At 32.4% G+C, this 24,600-nt stretch overlaps 1 protein-coding gene across 2 annotated transcripts in view; it reads left to right on the forward strand.

Moving 5' to 3' along the window:
• The window catches only part of STXBP1 (syntaxin binding protein 1), a 95,577-nt gene that overhangs the window by 46,806 nt on the left and 24,171 nt on the right, over window positions 1-24,600 (forward strand). For both annotated transcript variants that reach the window (XM_051980041.1, XM_051980042.1), the window contains exons 3-10: window positions 4,175-4,256; window positions 5,433-5,509; window positions 6,213-6,291; window positions 8,487-8,590; window positions 12,626-12,774; window positions 19,434-19,518; window positions 20,089-20,219; window positions 22,103-22,210. In XM_051980041.1, coding sequence (XP_051836001.1) covers window positions 4,175-4,256; window positions 5,433-5,509; window positions 6,213-6,291; window positions 8,487-8,590; window positions 12,626-12,774; window positions 19,434-19,518; window positions 20,089-20,219; window positions 22,103-22,210 — 815 coding nt within the window. The remainder of the gene's footprint in view (window positions 1-4,174; window positions 4,257-5,432; window positions 5,510-6,212; window positions 6,292-8,486; window positions 8,591-12,625; window positions 12,775-19,433; window positions 19,519-20,088; window positions 20,220-22,102; window positions 22,211-24,600) is intronic.

Raw genomic sequence — 24,600 nt, forward strand, 5'->3', positions numbered from 1 at the left:
AAGAAACATTTGAGATTGTCTAGGATAGGGATGTCAAATTCAGATAACTAGAATTCTTCCATATTAACTTAAGCTCTTCTATATTGACTTAAAAACACAGATTAACATTATTTATGTTGTATTGTGTTTATATTTATTTTATTAAACATTTCCCAATTATATTTTAATCTGGTTTGGGCCACAGTTGGGAAATCTTGACATCTGCTCCAGTCTAACACCTTCATTTTTACAAAGAAACAGGTCCAAAAAGACACTTTATCCAAGGTCATACAATAAGAAGTCAAACTGGGATTTGATACCAAGTCCTGCAACTCCAAATCCCGCACATCATTCTGCATCATTTTTCCTATTTGATTCTTTGTCATTATTCATCTGCGGTTATTTTTTTTAAAGATAAGTTTATGATGGAATAACTCAATGGACTGCCTTTCTAATAGTTTATCATTTTCTGGCAACTTTATGCTTCATCTATTTGTTTTTTCCTGTGTGGATATTAGGCAGATTTCTTTTGAGTGACTGTGGATCTAATGGAGATCTTATGGAGAACATCTGAAGCTTAATGCACACTTTGTTCAATATTATTTTTTAAACAAGAGCACCTGGAAGACTTTATCCTCAATGGACAATCTCCTTTTCTTTTTGTATGTTGTAAAGAACATGCTCTATGATAGTAGAGAACCTCTTTAGCAAGTTTATGTCTTTTTGCTTTATTGTTCATCTGACATTATTAATTTAGTGAACAAAAGCTATCTTTGGTGGCCACATTTACCAAGGAATTTTATGTGATCTTATCACATGAAAGGGAGATACTTTGTGGGAGAACCTTTAAAACTTCATTTTGTTCTCCTGAGTCGATATATTTTTATAACCAAGAAACAACAAACATCATAATCTTATGTTTTCTTCATATTTCAGTCAATCACATGACAATGAAGATATAGTTTGTTTTAGAAAATTGCCTGTGAAAGATGCCTACTGCCTTCACATATTTTTAATCAAGGATATTCCTTAATATGAACATAAAACATTCTGTCTTTGTTAGTCTGTCTTTTAAAACTGAGACTCCTTATCTTTCCATTTCTGATCCTAGTGCTTGATGGACAGTTTTGACTTGCTCTGCCTTCAACTTGGTCTCACTCAGCTGTTCCTAGGCAAGCTTACTCCTCTTATTAATCCATATTCCATTTCATCATTGCTGTAATAACAGTGACAAATCGGTTTTATTTTGTATATTTTTGTCCTCTTTCTAGTTCATCTGAGAATGTCTTTTAGATTACCTGATTTAGAACTCAAACCAAGATTTCTTCAGGCTTGCTTTTCCCTCCACTACTTTTTACTGTTTTGTGAGACAATGTGACTCATAATCTTCTGTCAGCTTTTTCAATAATGTTTTACAAATTGGATTATATTCTAAGCCAGTGTTGTCTCTGATTCCAGTATCTTTCCATTTGCCTTAGAGATCAATAATGTGATTAAATCAGATACGTTTAGAGATTCCATTTAATAAAAAATAATAAATAAATGCTTTTCCTAGGACTCTGTTGCTAGAAAATATATTTCAATATAAGAATTTACATCTTTTATCAAAAATAGTTAATAAAGCTTTTAAGATTATTTTGATTGATTAGAACCATTTAATTGACTTTATGAAAAAATACATGGGTAATTGGTTTAAAAAATGTAGAATTTATGGTCCTAAGTGAAATGAGCAGAACCAGGAGATCATTATACATAGCAACAACAAGACTATATGATGATCAATTTTGATGGACATGGCTCTTCAACAATGAGATGCTTCAAACCAGTTCCAATTGCTCCATAATGAAGAGAGCCATCTTACACCCAAAGAGAGGACTATGGGAACTGAGTGTGAACCACAACATAACATTTCCACTCTTTCTGTTATTGTTTTCTTGTATTTTTATCTTCCTTCTCAGGTTTTATTTTTTTTAGATCAGATTTTTCTTGTGCAGCAAGATAACTATATAAATATGTATACATATATTGGATTTAACATATATTTTAACATATTTAACATATATCCGACTCCCTGCCATCTAGGGGAGGGGATGGAGGGAAGAAGGGGAAAATTCGGAACAGAAGGTTGTACAAGGGTCAATGTTGAAAGATTACTCTTGTATATGTTTTGTAAATAAAAAGATGTAATAAAATAAATTTTTTTAAAATGTAGAATTTAAGTGAAATTTTAAAATTTGAAATTGATTAGAATTATATATGGAATTTTGTTGTTAATGTGAAATTTAAAATATTGTTTCAATCCTTGCAAGGTATATAAAATGCTAAAAAAGAATAGTTAGCACTATTTAAAAGCATTAATATTAAAGCTGAAAAAATTTTCATTTTCAGTTTAATGAGTATAATTTGTATGAAGGCAAGAAATAACTTAATATTAGATCATATTTCAGATTTAACAATAGTACATTTATTAGGAAAAGAACAAGCAGGTTGGAATGCAACTCCACTTACCAAATCATGTTTGAATTGCAACTGTGGGTTGGCTGTGAATACAAGAGCCTGGGGGAAAAAATCAACAAAGCATTCTATGAAAATCAATTGATGATAATGACATTTATAATAAAGAGCATTATATGTTTTACTAATATTTGTAAATTGTGTCACATATCCTTTATAACAAACATCTGTACATTTATGTATAAATTAGATAGATAGATACATACACACACATACACACACACACACACACACACACACATTTTTTCCTCCCCAGGGCACCAGTTGCTAGAAATTTAGCAGCACACCACTGCTTACAACTTCTCCCTATCCTCCAATTAAAAGCTATGCCTTAAAACAAACAAATGTAGTCAAATAAGGTAGATTCACACAATGGCTCTCTCAGAATGACTATCTCATTTTGTGCCTCTGTTTCATCAATGCTTTGCCAACAAGCAGAAGCATGCTTCTTCATTAGTTTTCTGGAGTAGTAATTGGTTCATTGTGTTGATTAGAGGTCTTCCATTTTCAATGTAATTTTCCTTTATCCTACGGTAATTATTGTATGAATTGCTTTCTTAGTTCTACTCTTTTTGCTGTATACCACTTTACACAAATCTTGTGCCAAGTTTTATCAGGTTTCTCTGAATCTATAGCCTTTGTCATTTCTTAGAGCACAACAGTATTCCTATATTATTCCTATACCATAATTTATTTCACTGTTATGGCACCTACTTTGTTTTTAACTCTATTACAACAAAATATGCTGCTATTAAAGTTTTGGTGTATATGGCTCTTTTATCTGTCTTTTCAAAAAGAGCTTGTTAATTTTTCATTTGGTTGCAACATAGTCTCATTTCATTTATAACAAGGATGTTAATGTTTATGTGTTTCAGCTTCTCCAGTAGTCTCACTCATTGTACAAATAAGTTTTGGACAAAGACCTCATATATAGTGTGCCAACAGTTTAATTGACTATAGCTAATCTAAAAATAGTCATGTTCTTAGCACTTTCTGCTCATTTTCCCACTAATCTTTTACTATAGAGGAGAACACATAAGCTTAAAACTATTTTTTGTTTGTTCATGGGTTGTCATGACTTAAGGGTTCATTACCTAATGACCAATCATGCATCTGGTCATGGAATTTGTCATTGAAATCATACTCGAGATCTTTTCAGTTTAGGAAAGTCAATTAGAAATTGTGTTCTGCTTGCCTAGCCTTTTTTGAGAATCTAAGATGTGCTCTATAATCAAGGTGTCAAATATGCTGCCACTAGGAGTATTTAATAAAATAAGTAAAAATACAATAAACCATAGATGGCTTTACATTTTAAAACTAAGTAAACATGTAACCTGCAGGGATACATATGCATTGGTTAGTGCCCCTCTGTTTCTAATTAATTTTGACACTGTTACTCTACACCATTAGTGATGTTTCATGTAAGATTTTTGTTGAGTTCAATTTGAATTTGTCTAACTCTTCTGAATCTTGGGACTTGAAAATTATGGATTAATATTACCGAAAAAACTACCAAGCATTCTGAACTTTGTTAGTTCAACATTCACCTCATTGATTTGCACTCTATGATGATATTTCTGAAGTCATTTTGGTTTTGGGGGCATTTACTAGGTTATCTTATAAAGTTTCAGTTACTATAATATTCCTTGGCCACAGTCCTCAGATTTATATTTTTTCCCAGGTGTTGGTGGTTGATCAACTCAGTATGAGGATGCTTTCATCTTGCTGTAAGATGACAGATATTATGACTGAAGGGATAACAAGTGAGTATATATACACATCAGATTTTTAAAATATTTATAGCTCTCTCTAGTTGGGAAGCTCTTCAGAGTGGTATGGTATAGTAGTTTATGAAACTACTAATATAGTTAAAAGGCAGTGTATTTGGAAGCTATTGATTTCCCTAAAAGAAGTTAACCTATACTTTTCCTTTCCACAAAAAAGTCTGATGGAATCATTGGCATAATATGACAACTACTATTTTTTTTTCCTGCCCAGAGGCAACAGGTTGATTGCTTTTGGTATAAAAAAAATATAATACATTTAGAAATTATTCAGGATAAAAATATTGTATAAATTTGAATTGACATGTCCCCAGAATGATATTTAACCTGTAATTCTCTATCATTTAATTATGAAGAATGTTTCCGATATTGTAATTATACTGCTCTTTGTACAAGACCTTAAACCTTCCCAGGCAACCATTATATTATGGGATGATTACTATCAGAAACCTCTTCCTTTTAGGTAAAGGAGTTAGTTCTGTCTTCTAAAAGTATCTACTTAAGCTTTAACAAAATGAGGTTGTAGTCTTTGGCCTTCTTAGAGGAATATTATTATATAAAATCTTATTGGAATACTATTATTACTTAGAGTTTCCAAAGGGTATCAATGAAAATTATTAAATAATGGTTTAGAAATAAATTGTACTGAGATATGTTAAAGACGAATTGGGATTATTTTCATGGAAATGAGAAATCTGATAATAGTATTTTCTGGATTGAGATTGTTATCTTTGGTGATAGTAAGTAAATGGTGTTACCCAGGGTAGTGCATCTGTAAGTGAATTTAAATTTCACAAGGAATTATTCATATGAAATAATTTAATTCAATAAATATTTATTAAATACATACCATGTACAAGGTGTTGTACTAGTTGTGAGGGATAGATACAAAGATAGAAACTGGAAACAGTTCCTGTTCTTCACATCTCTTGGACTCTCTAGGTATAAAGCTTGAAAAACACACACTGTCAGGGGATAGCATAACTTTTAAAGAAAGAAGAAAATAAGCTTTAAGAAAAGAAAGCATTAATTTAATCCAAACCAACCTGGAAATAGTGTTGACAGTATAGGTCACTTAGAATGTATTCAGTTTCATGATGAAACTATGCCATTTGTTTTCCTGTGAGAGATGATTGATTATATTTTATCATTCAGTTGTGGAAGATATCAACAAGCGTCGAGAGCCACTTCCGAGTCTGGAAGCTGTATATCTCATCACTCCCTCTGAAAAGGTAAATCTTTCCCCAAAAGAGTTTTAGTTGAAGCTAAGGTAGCCTCAGTTTCTGTGCAACATAAGTTATTTGGCGTTTCTAGGTTAAGCATCTACTTAACATACTACTTTTGCAATCCACAATACAGTTTGCAATCCACAGATCAGTAGGAGTAAGGGAGGGGGTGGTGGTGCTACTACTGCTGCTGCTAATATGTTTTAAGTAAGCTTAATGAGATTTAGCAGCTGTTCAGAAAGCCAGAGGTGGACTGGCACAACTCTAATTTGTCTCTAAATTCATTAGTATTCTCGTTTTTGTATATTGGCTAAATTCCTTCATTTTCTGTATAAACTGTCTGGGTTATATTAGCACTAAGAATCACCTTAGCTGGAACATTCTATTACCAGCCAATATCTCAACTTACAGATTTTTATATTTTGAGCTGAGCCAGCTCTAGAGCATTGGAAAACTCTACTTCTGGCCTCATTGTTCTGGGATAGAACAAAAGCCTTTGCCTTTTTTATGCTTCTGATAAATTTCTTGAGAATCTTATATTTAATACAGATAAATTATTTAAAATTCTGTACTAAATATTCTTTATTTTGAATATTCATTGATAACACCTGTTATTATTTTACATAGTTTGAATTTGGCTCAGTGACAATTATAGATTTTATTTACCTCCAGAATTTATTTTTCATTACCTTTTTCTCCCTTCCTATAGTCTGTCCATTCACTCATCAGTGACTTTAAGGACCCACCAACTGCCAAGTATAGAGCTGCACATGTATTTTTCACTGACTGTAAGTATACTATATCTTACAGAAATAGTAATAAAAAAGTCCCTTTTCTGTTTTTCTTCACCATGTATGTCAGCAGCCCTTTCATCCCATATCAAAATTGTACAACAGAAAAATTCTGAAATGGTACAAAATTTATTTGTAAACAATAATAGTTGTCAGTCTTTGTTTTAGATCGTTATTTTCTTCAGAAGATGTCATAGACAAAAGAGTTAGAAAAAACCCATTGGATTATTTATTCCTTTCTTAGAACACTGATGCACAGGATTTACCAATTCTAAGGATAATGGATTTAATTTAACATTGAAACAAATATCCCTCATTCTTAGTCTGATTTTTAATGGCTGTATATAAACAAGATCCTTTGCAGCAGATGAATGTGGTCTGATTCCCCTTTTGCTCTTTATTCATTAGTTCTTCTGAAGTAGTGCTGAAGGACTTTGCCAATAACCACTAGGAATGTCAAAAAGGGCTTGGGAACATAAACATAAGTACAGTGAAGGATGAAAAATTTTAAAATCATGTCACCATAGGCTATAATCTTCTAATGGTTTGTTTCTAAAATTATTCCACCAGAGAGATCTGTAATATCTTTCCATATTGGATATTGAGTGCTTCAGGTAGCACTTGTTTTCCTTTACTTGACTTGGATCCTTGTGGAAAAAATAATATAATTGTGGATTCTACTAATGGTAGATAGTAATATCAAGCAGCATATTATCGTGGGAAAGATGTTGAATTTCATGTCAGAAGAGGCCTGGATTCAGATTCTACTTATGACATTTATTAGCTGTGACCATAGGCAGGTCACTTAATCTACCTGGACATCAGTTACTTCATAAGTAAAGTGAGAATAAATACACTTGTAGTGCCCACCTCACAAAGTTTTTGGAGGATAAAATGAGACACTTGATGTGAAGTGCCAAGATTACATTAAAGCACTATGCTCTCTCTTATTTTAGCATCTACATAATTTGTGCTGTTGAACTAGCTCAGTTTTTTCACCAATAAGAAATAAAACTCTACAACTAAGAAAATGGAAAATTTATAGCAGTTTTTTATTGTTTGAAGGTGATGTCAGGATATGAGTGGGAAAGGTAACAGGTAGATTATATCTTAAGACATCAGACATATATAAGCCTGTTGCTTTTTTCTGTGTAGCTAAAATTATTTGTTTAGATCAAAAGAGTTATCAGCATTTATGAATGCTGCCATTGGATTGTGCTTGTAAGGTCTTTAGCATTTAGGAGAAAGTATTATCCCATTTTGTATTATGATGCTGTTGGGTGTTGACATTCTTCAGTAATATTATGTGTCTACTATGTGCCAGGTACTTCTTTTATAAATTACAATTTTTTCTTTGTTCTTTTACCAACACTGCCTCTGCATTTTGGCATAGCAGATAGAAACTGGCAAAAAAGTTTTGGGCAAATCATTTAACTTTTCACTGAGCTAGGCAGCTTTCCAAGAGTATAAGCTTTTTAAAATTAGATTTTTGTCTTTTCTAATTAAAATCCATTTTCTTTTCTTTCCATTTCCTTCCATCAATGAAAAAAATAAGAAAACTCTTATAACAAATGTACATAGTAAAGCACAACAAATTCCTTCATTTACTATGTTCAAAAAATGTCTAATTCTGCATCTGTCCATCACCTCTATGTCATGATTTGGTAACATCCTTTATCATTGGTCCTCTGGAATCACTATTGATCATTGCATTGATCAGAATTCCGAAGGCTCTGAAGTTGTTTGTTTTTATAAATATTGTTGTTATTGTATAAATTATTCATTTTCTTATTTCACTCTGTACTAGTTCTAAGATTATCAAGTTTAAAAGAGGGTACTGTGATCTGCATTGTTAAATTGATTTGTTTGTAAAAGCCTACAAATAGACTCCTTATCCAGAAGTTCCTATACCAATGCAATCAGAGGTCTAATCCTTGTCCCTTCTGTTCTTCTTCTGATTTTTGAAGCTAGTTAACTTTCATTGAATCTCAAGTAAATTTTTCTTTATTGCTATTTCGATATGTTATACATTATGGATGTTAGGTTTTTAGGGTATGCTGAACATTTTAGTTGTTTATCAAATTGTATTAAATATTGAGTGATATTAACTATTTATTTGAAGCACATAAAATGAAACAAAAAATTAACACAAATTATTGTATTGTAACATTTATTATTGTTGCTTTTTTTAGCTTGCCCAGATGCTCTGTTTAATGAGCTGGTAAAATCTCGTGCTGCCAAGGTCATCAAAACTCTTACGGAAATCAACATTGCATTCCTTCCATATGAATCACAGGTGAGTACAAACAGAAAATATACATAAAAATCACTATTGTATAATGATTATTTCATCCAAGCCTCTGGCAGGTTCTCAAGAAATGTCACAAAAAGTAGTACATTTGTACAGGATTTGATGATGTTATCATGTGAGTTTGTTGCGTGGTTCATCATTAGGTAGTTTAAGAATTGATGCTTATATAACAGAAATAATATTCAAAAGATAACTAACTCCTTTCTGTCTTGCTTACTGCAAGAAATCCTCAAACTCCCAGAAATTCCATTCCCTTGAGAGAAAAAATGAATGAAAATCTATTTGCCCTTTTCATCTGCTCTACTATTACAGGCATGGTTTCCTTTCTGAAGGCTCAACCTTCACTATATTTTTGTTTGTGTGCCCAAGCTCATCTTGACACTCCTGGTGGTTATTAGCAAAGTCCTTTAGCACTACTTCAGAAGAACCAATGAGAAAAGAGCAGGAGGGGAATCAGACCACACTCATCTGCTGCAAAGGATCTTGTTTATACATAGCAATAATTTCAGCTTGTCACGTGTTTAAGGAACAGATGGCAGCCAACGGGCCCCTTTTTTTTTAACCCTTTAAATGCCCAATGTCAGCAGTAAGGCATCGATGTTGGATAAGTTAATTTGTAGTGGAAGAGAATATCAGAATTTGGTTTCCTATGGGGGAAGTTATTTTATCCAATAAAAAAAGAATTTGCCAATCTTTGAAAGAAATTTTGCACCATAGAATAAGTGGTTTGGAAGTATTAAATCTCCATAAGTCAACCTATAGAGTTGTAAAGCTCTGCTTTAAGAATTTAAAAAGAATTAAAACTTAAGGCATTTAATGCCATTTTCTTTTCTTACTCTTCAATCTTGAATGGAAAACCTATTTTCTTGAATGAAAATTTTAATGCTTTTTGTTTTACAAAGCACTCTTTCTCACAGTACAAGTATAATTATTCGCATTTTATAAAAGAGGAAACTGAAACCAGAGAGATTCTTACTTGTCCAAGGCCACACAAGCTGTTAAGTACCAGAAACAACATTCAAATTCACTTCTCCTGACTCCAGGTTTAGTACCTTTCCATTTATCATGTTTTCTTTAATTCTTTTTCTTTTTAAATTTAAATTCTTACTTTACTTTTAATTAAATTAAACTCTACTTAATTTTTTAAGATTTATTTTATTATAGCTTCTTATTTATAAAATATATACAATTTTTCAACATTGACCCTTGCAAAACCTTCTGTTCCAAATTTTCCCCTCATCCTCCCCTCTCCTCCCCTAGAAGGCAGGTAATCCATGTTAAATATGTTAAAATACATATTAAATCAATATATGTATACATATTTATACAGTTATCTTGCTGCATAAGATAAATAATCTCTAGAAAGAAAAAAAACCTAAGAAGGAAAACAAAAATTCAAGCAAACAGTAACAGAGTGAAAATGCTATGTTTTGGTCCACACTCAGTTCTCATAGTCCTCTCTCTGGATGTGGATGGCTCTCTTCATTACTGACAATCGGAGATGATTTGAATCATCTCATTGTTGAAGAGAGCCATGTCCATCAGAATTGGTCATTGTATAGTCTTGTTATTGCCATGTATAATGATCTCCTGGTTCTGCTCATTTCACTTAGCATTAATTCATGTTAGTCCAGATCTCTCTGAAATCATCCTCTTGGTCATTTCTTACAGAACAATAATATTCCATAACATTCATATACCATAATTTATTCAGCCATTCTCCAATTTATGGGCATCCATTCAGTTTCCGGTTTGTAGCCACTACAAAAAAGGCTGCCACAAACATTTTTGCACATGTGGGTCCCTTTCCCTTCTTTAAGATCTCTTTGGGATATAAGCTCAGTAGTAACACTGCTAGGTCAAAGGGTATGCACAGTTTGATAACTTTTTGAGCATAGTTCCAAATTGCTCTCCAGAATGGTTGTATCCATTCACAGTTCCACCAACAATGCATCAATGTCCCAGTTTTCCCACATTCCCTCCAACATTCGTCATTATCTTTTCCTGCCATCTTAGCTAATCTGACAGGTGTGTAGTGGTATCATAGAGTTGTCTTAATGTGCATTCCTCTGATCAGTAGTGATTTGGAGTACCTTTTCATATAACTAGAAGTAGTTTCAATTTCTTCATCTGAAAATTGTCTGTTCATATCCTTTGATTACTCATCAATTGGAAAATGACTTGATTTCTTATAAATTTGAGTCAGTTCTCTATATATTTTAAAAACGAGGCCTTTATCAAAACCTTTGAATGTAAAAATGTTTTCCCAGTTTATTACTTTCCTTCTAATCTTGTCTGCATTAGTTTTGTTTCTACAAAAATGTTTTCACTTAATATAATAAATATTATGTATGTTGTGGTCAGTAATGATCTCTAGTTCTTCTTTGGTCACAAATTCCTTCCTCCTCCACAGGTCTGAGAGGTAAACTATCCTATGTTCTTCTAATTTATTTATAATATCATTCTTTATGTCTAGATCATGAATACATTTTGACCTTATCTTGATATATGGTATTAGGTGTGGGTCAATGCCTAGTTTCTGCCATACTAGTTTCCAATTTTCCCAGCAGTTTTTGTCAAATAGTGAATTCTTATCCCAAAAACTGGGATCTTTGGGTTTCTCAAACACTAGATTACTATAGTTATTGACTATTTTGTCCTGTGAACCTAACCTATTCCACTGATCAACTAGTCTATTTCTTAGCCAATACTAAATGATTTTGATGACCACTGTTTTATAATATAGTTTTAAATCTGGTACAGCTAGGCCACCTTAATTTGATTTTTTTTTTCATTAATTCCTTTGAAATTCTTGACCTTTTATTCTTCCAGATGAATATTGTTGTTATTTTTTTCTAGGTCATAAAATAGTTTCTTAGGAGTTTGGTATAGCACTAAAAAAATAGATTAGTTTAGGTAGTATTGTCATCTTTATTATATTCACTCGACCTATCCAAGAGCACTAGATATTTTTCCAGTTCTTTAGATCTGACTTTATTTATGTGGAAAGTGTTTTGTAGTTTTGCTCATATAATTCCTGACTTTTCTTTGGCAGATATAAATTCTACTTTAATTAAAATATTTATTTGCCTAAAATTTTATTTACAAAATAATTCCTAATTATTTAGCTAGTCATGTTGATTTAGTATACCCTTAAGAAATAAAGACTTTGTTTTAAAACAATAGTAAACTTACATTTCACCTTTAAGAGCTTTAGATTTTTGCTTCCTTGGTGCTGTTCTAATATCTTGACTTCATGTTGATGGGCAGCAAGTAAGAAGTTCAAGTCTAGTGACACAAACCCTTTTAAGATCTCAGTTCAGGTCTTCTTGGCAAGTGCAGTGAAGCAATTTTCAAAGACCTTCGAATTCCATGAAATAGAGAAGTTTTTCCTCGTATCACTATCCAGGACTGTAGTAGCATAATCACACTTCATAAACTCCAACCTTCTAGTTGAAGTTTTTCACTTTTTGGGAAATCTTTGTATCCAGCTTTGCACCCAGACCCTCCTAACTGTAGCTTTATTCTCCAACGTGAGGAATTTGTCTCTTTCATTCTTTCTTTCTTTTCTTTTCTTTTTTTTTTTAAACCCATTGTGAGTTCTAAAACAACATATGTTGAGGACAGTTTGATTTTAGCATAACCCATCATAATATATTTCACAGAGATTTCAAAAAATGAAAAAGTAAAACAATTCTAATCATTTTTATCACTAAAAACAACGTTTAAGTTAAGTGAGAATAATGAAGTAGGAATCCATCTAACAAAAGACTAAATTGAGGTTATTTCGGGAAAAGATTTAAATGTTCAGGGAACATGGTTTTGATTACATTCTCTTTACTTTTAAGTAACAGAATATGAGCTTCTGTTGCATTTTTTATACAAAGGCTACTTGTGCCATTCAAATCTTATTCTTAGGGAAATATTGGGATGAATATATTTATTCATTTAAGGTTTTCTCCCCTTTAGTGAAAGAGCTTTTATTCTTAATATAAATACTATCCATTGTCTCGTTTTCAGGTATATTCCTTGGACTCTGCTGATTCTTTTCAAAGTTTCTACAGCCCACACAAGGCTCAGATGAAAAACCCAATCCTGGAGCGACTGGCAGAACAGATTGCAACTCTGTGTGCCACTTTGAAGGAATACCCAGCTGTACGATATCGAGGGTAAGACAGTATATTAAAGGTTATGTAATGGAAATTAGGGCTTCTTTTCAATTAATTCATTACTGGTATTGGAAGTTTTCTTTATATACATATATACATACACATATATAAACATGCATATATAGACACACGTATAGACAGGTAATAATTATAGTATATATAATTTTATGTATGTTAATATATATTATACTACACTCCTGAGATATTGTGACCTAGAATACATTTTGTAATATGGTGCATATATAAACACATAAAGATATATATTATATTATATAGTATAGAAAGAGTTTGGATATAGTGAAAGGTGAACATTTGCTACAGGGAAAAAGGTTTCTGCATTTTATTAAATGTAAGATAGTTAATGCACTAGAAGGTAGTCTGAGAACTAATTAATAAAGAAAAGGTTGCAATTTTAGTAATTGAAAGAGAATTTATGTTATAACTCAGGATGATGAGAATGAATATATGGCTATCAGTCAGGTGTCAGATTGAGGGATGACCACTCCATGTAAGCTACATGTGACAGTGATTTATATTAAAACCCTGCTGCATAAATTTTATATTATTTATCTGTATACATGTACGTAAGTGTGTGTATACACATATATTTACACACACACACACACACACACACACACACACACACACACGTATACATCTCTCAGAGGCATTGTGGGTTCAATTCCAGACCAATAAAGTGTAAAATCCTCAATAAAATAAGTCACACAATTTTGGGGGGTTTCCAGTGCATATAAAGGTCATGGTTTTTTTTTTAATTTTATTTTATTTAATAATAACTTTATATTGACAGAATCCATGCCAGGGTAATTTTTTTACAACATTATCCCTTGCACTTGCTTATGTTTCGATTTTTCCCCTCCCTCCCTCCACCCCTTCCCCAAGATGGCAAGCAGTCCTATATATGTTAGATATGTTGCAGTATATCCTAGGTACAATACATATTTGCACAATCGAACAGTTCTGTTGCACAGGGAGAATTGGATTCAGAAGGCAAAAATAACTCGGGAAGAAAATCAAAAATGCAAATAGTTCACATTCGTTTCCCAGTGTTCCTTCTTTGGGTGTAGCTGTTTCTGTCCATCATTTATCCATTGAAACTCAGGTCTCTTTGTCAAAGAAATCCACTTCCATCAGAATACATCCTCATACAATATCATTGTCGAAGTGTGTAATGATCTCCTGGTTCTGCTCATTTCACTTAGCATCAGTTCATGTAAGTCTCTCTAAGCCTCTCTGTATTCATCCTGCTGGTCATTCCTTACAGAGCAATAATATTTCATAACATTCATATACCACAATTTACCCAGACATTCTCCAATTGATGGGCATCCATTCAATTTCCAGTTTCTAGCCACTACAAACAGGGCTGCTACAAACATTTTGGCACATATAGGTCCCTTTCCCTTTTTTAGTGTCTCTTTGGGGTATAAGCCCAATAAAAACACTGCTGGATCAAAGGGTATGCACATTTTGATAACTTTTTGGGCATACACTGGGAAATGAATGTGAACTATCTGCATTTTTGTTTTTCTTCGCGGGTTATTTATACCTTCTGAATCCAATTCTCCCTGTGCAACAAGAGAACTGTTCGGTTCTGCAAACATATATTGAATCTAGGATATACTGCAACATATCTAACATATATAGGACTGCTTGCCATCTAGGGGAGGGGGTGGAGGGAGGGAGGGGAAAAATCGGAACAGAAATGAGTGCAAGGGATAATGTTGTAAAAAAATTACCCTGGCATGGATTCTGTCAATATAAAGTAATTATTAAACAAAAATTAACAAAAAACTTTTTGGGCATAATTCCAGATTGTTCTCCAGAATGGTTGGGTTCATTCACAACTCCACCAACAATGCATCAGTGTCCCAGTTTTCCCACATTCCCTCCAACATTCATCATTATTTTTTCCTGTCATCTTAGCCAATCTGACAGGTGTGTAGTGGTATCTCAGAGTTGTCTTAATTTGCATTTCTCTGATCAATAGTGATCTGGAACACTCTTTCATATGAGTGGTAATAGTTTCAATTTCATCATCTGAAAATTGTCTGTTCATATCCTTTGACCATTTATCAATTGGAGAATGGCTTGGTTTCTTATAAATTAGGGTCAGTTCTCTATATATTTTGGAAATGAGGCCTTTATCAGAACCTTATAAAGGTCATGTTTATACTATACTGTAGTATGTTGTGTTCAGTAGTAATATGTCTTAAAATATATATATCAAAATTTAAAAATACTTTATTGCTAAAAAATGTTAACCATCATCCGAACCTTAGCAAATTGTAATCTTTTTGATGGAGAATCTTGTCTCTGAGCTTAAAGTTACTGACTGATTCAAATAGCGACTACTGAAGGTTGGAATAGCTATTGCCTTTAAAATGTAAAATAATCAAACTAACAGAAGGCTAAACAGAGATTCTTTGTTTTATTTTATAGATTATTAATTTTTCTTAATAGTAGTTTATTTTTTTAAATACATGCAAAGATAGTTTTCAGTATTCATTTTTGCAAAATCTTATGTTCTTATTTTTTTCCACTTTTCTTTCCCTCTCTCCTCCCCATGATAACAACCAATCCAATATAGGTTAAACATGTACAGTTCTTCTAAACATATTTCTATTTTTGTCATGCTGTGCCAAAAAAATCAGATCAAAAGGGGAAAAAATAAAAAAGCAAACAAACAACAACTAAAAAAAATGGTGAAAATACTATGCTTTGACTTACATTCTGTCTCTACAGTTCTCTTTCTGGATATGGATGGCCCTTTCCATCACAAACCTATTGAAATTGTCTTGAGTGACCTCATTGTTGAAAAGAGCCAAATCCATAATACTTGATCATCACATAATCTTGTTGTTGCTGTGTACAATGTTCTCTTAATTCTACTCTCTTCATTTAGCATTATTAGTTTATATAGGTTTTTCCAGGCTTTTCTAAAATCAGCTTGCTCATCATTTCTTAGAAAACCATAATATTACATTATATTCATATATCATAATTTATTCAGTTATTTCCCAAGTGAGGAGTATTCACTAAATTTCCATTGAACTCAAATTCCTTGCCACTACAAAAAGAACTGCTACAAACATTTTTGCACATGTGGGTTCCTTTTCCCTCTTTTATGATTTGTTTGGGATATAGACCCAATAGGAACTGCTAGATACACAATTTTATAGCCCTTTGGGCATAGTTCCTATTTGTTCTTCAAAATAATTGGATCAGCTCACAGTTCTATCAGCGGTGCTTTAATGTGCCAATTTTTATTATCCCCTCCAGCATTTATCATTACCTTTTCCTTCATCTTAGCCAATCTGAGAAGTGTAAAGAGGTATCTGAGAGTTGTCATAATTTGCATTTCTCTAATCAGTAGTGGTTTAGAGCATTTTAAAAATTTGACTTTCAAATAGTTTTATTCTCTTTAAAAATTGTTCATATCCTTTGACTTCTTATCAAATGGGGAATGGCTTGTATTCTTATAAATTTGAATTCATTTTCTATATAGTTTAGAAATGAGGCCTTTATCATAAACACTGGAATAAATTCCCCCCAACAACAACAAAAAACCCCAGCTTTCTGCTTCCCTTCTAATCTTGGCTGTATTGGTTTTGTTTGTGCAAAAACTTTAATTTAATGTAATCAAAATTATCCATTTTACATTTTATATATTACATATATTTAGTTCATTCTTTGGCCATAAATTTCTTCCTTCTCCACAGATTTGAGAGGTAGATTATCCCTTGTTCTTCTAATTTGCTTATAGTATCACTCTTATGTCTAAATTTTATGTCTAAATCATGAACCTATTTTGACTTTATCATGGTGTAGGGTGTTAGTTGTTGGTCAATCTCTAGTTTCTGCCTTACTATTTTCCAGTTTTCCCATAAATTTATGTCAAACAGCAAGGTTTTTTTTTTTTTTCAAATAATGAGTTCTTATTTTGGGGTTTATCAAACATTAAATTACTATAATCATCAACTATATTGTGTCTTGTAAACTTAACCAATTCCACTGATCCACTACTCTATTTCTAAGCAAGCACCAAATGGTTTTGATGACTGCTGCTTTATTGTGTAGTTTTAAGTTTGACATATCTAGGCCACTTTCCTTTGCATTTTTTTTCATTAAGGAATTATGTTTAGAAACCAATTTAAAATTCTATGAATAAAGTGGCAAAAATATCCATTTCTTTAGATTTAGAGATCTCATTACTAGGAATATGAACATTTTAGCTACTTTATATATACTTTAATATAATTCCATGCTTATATTCTAAGGATAGTATTGAAGAAAGGACCCACTTACATAAAAATATTTATATCAACACATTTTGTGCAAAAAATCAGAAACAAAGTAGATGCCCATTGATTAGAGAATGATTAAACAAAATAACAGTACATGAATTTAATGGGATAATCCTGTCCTGTAAGAGATGATGTGTGTCAAAAATTGACTCAGTATTAGGTTATAAAAACCTTACAATCAAATGCAGAAAGGCAGATCATGATGCTTTTCAGATCATGATGCAATAAAAATTACATGTAATAAAGGGCTATAGAAAAATAGACCAAAAATTAATTGGAAACTGAATAATCTAATCCTAAAGAATGAGTGAGTGAAACAACAAACCATAGAAACTAACAATAATCTCATCCAAGAGAATGACAATAATGAGACAATACCAAAATTTATTGGATGCAGCCAAAACAGTTCTTAGAAATTTTATATATCTAGATGCTTACATGAATAAAATAAAGAGAAAATCAGTGAATTAGGCATGCAACTAAAAAAGCTAGAAAAAGAACAAATTGAAAATCCCCAATTAAATACCAAGTTTGAAATTCTGAAAACAAATAATAAAATTTGAAAACAAAAAATAAAGTTGAAAGTAAGAAAATTATTAAACTAATAAAACTAAGAGTTTGTTTTATGAAAAAACAACAAAATTGATAAACCTTTAGCTAATTTGATTAGAAAAATTAAAGAAGAAAACCAAATTACCAGTATCAAAAATGAAAACAGTGAACTTACCACCAATGAAGAGGAAATTAAAGCAATAATTAGGAGCTATTTTACCCAATTGTATGCCAATAAATCTGATAATCTAAGTGAAATGGATAAATACTTACAAAAATATAGTTTGCCCAGATTAACAGAGGAGGAAATAAATTACTTAAATAGTACCATTTTAGAAAAATAAATTGAATAAGCTATTCCCTAATTCCTATCTAGCCAAAACAGAAAAAGAAAATTATAGAGCAATTTCCTTAATGAATATTGATGCCATAATCTTAAGTGAAAATTAGCAAAGAGATTATAGCAACTTATCACTAAAGTAATAATACACTATGGCCAAGTAGGATTTATACCAGGAATGCAAGGCTGATTCAATATCAGGAAAACTATTAGCATAATTGGCTATTATCATTTACCAGACTAACAGAAATCATATGATTATATCAAGAATGCAGAAAAAGCATTTGAGAAAATATAATATCCATTTCTAATAAAAAACATTAGAGAACATAGAAATAAATGGAATTTTCCTTAAAATGATAAGTAGCATCTATCTAAAATCACCAGCAAGCATCATATGTAATGGGGATAAATTAGAAGCATTCCCAATAAGATCGGGGTGAAACAAAGTTAGGAATGTTAGCTTTAAGGGAAAGGGACCTACATGTGCAAAAATGTTTGTGGCAGCCCTTTTTGTAGTGTCAAGAAACTGGAAACTGAGTGGATATCCATCAATTGGAGAATGGCTGAATAGATTATAGCAAATTTGTAACAAACTTATCATTTCATGAATTTCCTAGTACTAAATGAGCAGCATGTGAATAGAAGGAAGGGATATGGGTATAATCCAGACTTAGGATTTGGCATGATATGATCAAAATAGGATAAGAGGGCAAGGAATTTGAGTACAGAAGATAGTTTTGAGTTTAATTAATTCACTAAATGTTCTAGATAAGGAAGGGAAGAAGGAGAATTGCCACTGTAGGACCTGATTACCTAGGAAAAAAATGGAGGGCTTAAAGAAATGGGGTTTGTGGTTGGAAAAAAGAATAAAGGTAGGAGTTATAAGGCATAAGGAAAGATAGAATGACAAAAGGCTATGATTAAATAAAAGAAGACAAGCTTATACAGGGGTAGGGGACATGGACTAATAAAATTAGGGTTAGTCCGGGAATCAGAGTACAATAAAAAGAGAAAAATAGGTTTAAAATGTAAGAAAGTGAGAAGGGTAGAAGGAAAAAGGATGTGATTGGAGAATGGAATTTCAAAGTTTTAGATCCCAGAGATGATGCAATCTTAGAAATATTGATATTTAAGGTGTGCCCTGGTTTGTGGATAAATTGTGAATAAATTGAGTTGGAAGACATCAAAGAATTGAGAGGTTAAGTTATTGGAGATATCCTCAACATCAGTATTCTTTTGGGTTATATTTTCTTGGGAACATATTGACCAAAATAGAATTTGAAGGTCAAACAGTATCAACAATAAATTGTAGACCTTTTTGCTTAAAGTTAGTCATCTATAAGAACAAATAACTTATCGAAATTCCCATCAAATCATGTCAGGAATGTTCCAGATCATATTGAATAGTATCTCATTTTCTGTCCCATGTTTGACAGGGACTACAAAGACAATGCCATGTTGGCTCAGTTAATTCAAGACAAACTAGATGCCTACAAAGCTGATGACCCAACCATGGGGGAGGTAAGGTCTAAAAGCTATTTGATCCTTTACCTAAGTGAACATAAGCTATGAGAGAGAAAGAAATATTATGAAGTAGTTCTACATTAGTAATACTTTCTCTTGTAAATGCTTCAGGGGTCCTCAAACTTTTTAAATAGGGGACCAGTTCACTGTCCCTCAGATTGTTGAAGGGCCGGACTATATAAAAACAAAAACTTTGTTTTGTGGGCCTTTAAATAAAAAAACTTCATATTCCTGGGTGAGGGGGATAAACATCCTCAGCTGCTGCATCTGGCCCGCGGCCGCAGTTTGAGGACCCCTGCTACATGATATACAAGAAACACTTGTGGACAATGACAGTTTTCATATTGTTCCATATGTATTTTTGAATCTAGTTACTGGCTTTTTGAAAAACTCTGAGAAAATTCATGTGTTATAGGGAGAAGGGAAAGACAGAGGAGATTTAACTTCATGGTTCACATCTTAATTTGAAATGAAGGCCTTTCCACAAGGATAACACCACTTCTAGATATTATTTTTTTGCATTTTACTGGCTGTGAAAGCAAGCTGTATTGCTTTTTCATTTCTTAGGGTCCAGACAAGGCTCGTTCCCAGCTCCTCATACTGGATCGTGGTTTTGATCCCAGTTCTCCTGTGCTTCATGAATTGACTTTTCAAGCTATGAGCTATGACCTTTTGCCTATTGAAAATGATGTGTACAAGTAAGTAGAGTTATGACAGATTTTAAATATAACTGCCTTGCAAATAATGAAAGTCTACTAAAACTTTCAGCCAGTCTACCCACACTTTTGAGGTACACATAGGTAATAAAGTAAGCCAATATTCTTTACTATCTTATTGGTTTAAAATCTGATTTATGTCAAATAGTTGTTTGCTTGCTTAATTTTTAATACTTGGGAAATTCCTGGTTTGCTGAAGAAATCACTGTTTAGAGAGAAGAAAATGTTTATTCTTGAAAAAAGATAGAATACCAATACAGTTTTTCTGACTAGTTTGCAATCTTCCAAAAGCCCAAAAAATCAGCATTTCCAAATGTAGAGCTATGCTTACCCCATTAGAGGAATGCATTTTCCCCCAGGTATAAAGCTGTCATTGGGAATTTTTGAATACTGAAAGCCAATATTTTCTTGTTGTGGAATGTACAATGTTGATATTTTAAAATTGTATTCTGTCATTAAGTTAAGACTGAAATCAGAATTTTGAAAAGATGCAAGTTCTACTCTTTTTCAGTTCCTGTCTTGAAACTGATAAAATCTTTCTTGACTAAATACAAATATAATTTTTGCTGACATATTTTGTTTTGATGCAACAGACACTTCCCAAGAAACACCATCTTTTTATACACAGGATATTACATTACCTGAAACTAGTTAAGCACCAGACCTTATATCTCTTTTTCTACATTAGTTTTTACTTTTTTAGTTTACTGATTGTTAACAGAAAGCATGGGTGTATTAATTTTGGTAGGATTATCCATTACATTTTGACATGAGTTGGTTACCTTATAAAGTTATCTTTGTTTAAATTGTAGTTGTGTGTATTATCTATTTGTCTTAGCTTTCTTGATACTATATCACTTAATACAGGTCTTTCACATGTTTTTCTGAATTTTTCCTCTTTGCCATTATTCATATATAGTAATCTTCAATTACATTTACATTTATTCAGCTGTTCAATAATTGTTGCCCCATTAAATCTTAATAGCTTCATATACAAAATATACACAGAATTGGCATCAGGCAGATGATGAAAGCTATATAGAGATAGCATATATTTTGGGAACTGTTCCCAAATTTTATTCCAGAGGAATAAGAGAATTTTTTTTTTCTTTTTCTTAAATAGGTAAAAAATTTTTAAAGAAAATTTATTGTACCAGTTTGGTTCTAGTAGAGAACATAAAAATTGAAGAAAATTTAAAATTAGGGTCACAATGAAATTGTGACCCTCAGTTTTATCTTTATGCTTTAGTGATTATCTCCTATGTTGAATGTTGTTATAGTAGACCAGAAATGACACAACAGAAGAGTTACCAAATTACCGTATATACTCAAGTATAAGCCGACCTGAATATAAGCCGAGGCCCCTAATTTTAACCCCCAAATCTGGGAAAACTTATTATATCAGTAGGTTTAGGTAGTGCACCGGTGCCCACAGAGGAGGAGAGCGGGTGCCGGTATACATATGTAGAGTGGTTGCCAGCATTAGTATACAGTCCGGTTACCGACTGTGATACTACAGGAACAGCCGCAACGTAGCTGTTCGTAGCAATGGCCAGCCCTGTAGTATCACAGTTGGCACTCGCGCTGTATACTACACAGCAGGGGGGCATTCAAAGGCATATTTACACATGTTTTAAATAGTGACTCGAGTATAAGCCGAGGAGGGGATTTTCTGTCCAAAAATTGGGCAGAAAAACTCAGCTTATACTCGAGTATATATGGTAATATGATAGATAGCCAGGCCAAAATACCATGCAATGAAAGAAAGAAAACAGTATAGGAGGAGGTTAGGGGAGAAGGTCTGTGAAAATAGATGTACTTCTTCAGTGATAGATTTTTCCACCTGAGTACTTTCTTTCTTTCAGATATGAGACAAGTGGAATTGGAGAAGCTCGAGTGAAAGAAGTTCTCCTGGATGAAGATGATGATCTGTGGATAGCTTTGCGCCACAAACACATTGCAGAAGTATCCCAGTAAGTGTTTTTCTTTTTCCCATTTGTTCTCAATGAGTTACTTTTTAAAAATTTAACAATTTTCAACAGATTATTTATACTAGGTAAAATAGACACTGAGCTAAGAATAATTAAACATAATTTTTTTGCCTGTGGAGTTGCCAAGCTGTTGATTGGCATTAATAATTCCTATCATATCTCTAAGTCTTTCTTTATCAACTGTAAAATTAGGGTTATACCATTGCTATATAGGAATGTAAGGATATATGGGAAGCATTTGGGCTCTTACAGATAAGTGATTTATAAATATGAAATATTAAAATTAAAGCATATTGTATTTATTAAAGTCTGATTTTTATTGGAAAAATCCACATGGAACAAGCATAATTCACATTTTTTTTAGGTTCTACTTTATTTCTTGAATTTTAAATATAATGTTCCTTTTGTTATCCCATTCAGATTTTCTGAAGGTAGCTAATTGTGATATCACTTAAGTGTATCAAACCTTGAAGATGTTTTCATTGCTGAAATCCTCCCTGCCTCTTCTGCTTTATAAAAAATAACAGACTTTCTAGTGAATCCATGTCATATATAGGTTCATAAAGAAGGGAGAATAGAAAAGTGATACAGTGATTAACCCAGTTGAATAGATCTAGTTCTAATGTGACTAGGGTCATGCATTTAATTCCCATATATATCTGTTAACTGATCACTTACAAGAGACTGCTTTTGATAAACTTAAGTAATCATGTCATATAACCATATGTGTTGTTGTCCAAGTAAGAGAGTCTGGAAAAATTGTATGTGTAAATCAATCAGCAATGTGAAAAAGTAATGCACTATATATAGCCTATTTGGGGTGGATCAGTGGCGTTAGTCATTGGATAGTAAGCTTTTGTTAAAAGCCTACTATGTGCTAGTTATCCTGCTAAATATTGGAAAAACAGAAAGTGGCAAAAGACAGTCCCTGCCCTCATGGTAGAGACAGCAAACAAATAAATATGTACAATCAAGCTATATACAGGATAAACTGAAAATAATTAAGAGTGGGAAGGCACTAGGATTAAGAGAAAATGGAAAAGGTTTTCTGTTGAAGGTGGAATTTTATTTGAGACTTGAAAGTCTTAGAAGCTAGGATGTAGGCATGAGAAGGGAAAACATTACAGGTATAGGGGACATCAAAAGAAAATGCGTGGATCTAAGAGATGGAGTATGCTGATTTTACTTAGAATAGTCAAGAAGCCAATGTAAAGGTACTGAAGGTTTATGTGGCAGAGAATAACATAAGAAAACTGGAAAGAAGGGGATGGAGTCAAGATGACAGATTAGAGGCAACCCAGCTGAACTTATTCAGTACTTCTCTCTAATCAACTTTAAAATAACACAACAAATCAAATCTTGTAGTATCAAAGCCAACAAGAGGTCAGACTAAGATATTTTCTGGACTAAGAAAACTTAGGAGGTTGGTGGGAGAAGTTTATAATACTGAGGTGAAAGCCTGACCAGAGCCTACACATGCAGCAACAACAATGGCCCCAGTAGCAGCTCTGGGAATTCTCATCCCATAGAGAGAAAGGAGGGAATGATTAAAAAAAAAAAGAGAGAGAGAACAGATTAAGGTATGTGTGGTTAGAAGCAAAATAGACTTTTGAGGAGGAAAAGGATAAAAAGAAAAGAACAAGAAATTGTGATAAAAAATGCATAGTTATCATAATTATGAATGTGAATGGTATGAATTTATCTATAAAGTAGAAATGGATAGCAGAATAGATTAGAAACCCAAATCCAACAATATGTTATTTACAAGAGACACACCCAGTAGAATAACACACACAAAGTTAAAATAAAAGGCTAGAACAGAATCTTCAGCTTCAGCTAAACAACAGCAACAAAAAGGCAGGGGTAGTGATTATGATCGCAGACAAAGCAAAATCAAAAATAGGCTTAATTAAAAATAATAATCAAGAAAAGTATATTTTGCCAAAAGGTATCTTAGAAAATGAACATGAGAAATGTTTATATCAAGTTTCTCTGTCAAAAGCTTCATTTCTCAAATATATAGTAAATATAGATCTGAATCAGATTAATGAAAATAAGAACCATTTCCCAATTGATAGCCAAAGAATATAAATAGGTAGTTTTCCGAAGAAAAAAGCCAAAGCTATCTAAGACAAATAGATAATCACATGAAAAAATGTTCTAAGTCACTATTGATTAGAGAAAGTCAAATTAAAGCAATTGTAACAAATTCTAAAGAGGATTAAGGAAAAATAGGTACATTTTGGTGGACTATTGGTGGAATAGGGAATTTATCCGTTTTGTTGAACAATTTGTAACTAAGGGCTTTCAAATTGCATATCCTTTTGATGAGGTTTAGCTCCACTAGATTCATTGCACTATTAGGTCTATAT

Source organism: Antechinus flavipes, chromosome 2 (genome assembly GCF_016432865.1).
Source record: "Antechinus flavipes isolate AdamAnt ecotype Samford, QLD, Australia chromosome 2, AdamAnt_v2, whole genome shotgun sequence".
In the NCBI taxonomy this organism is placed as follows: domain Eukaryota; kingdom Metazoa; phylum Chordata; class Mammalia; order Dasyuromorphia; family Dasyuridae; genus Antechinus; species Antechinus flavipes.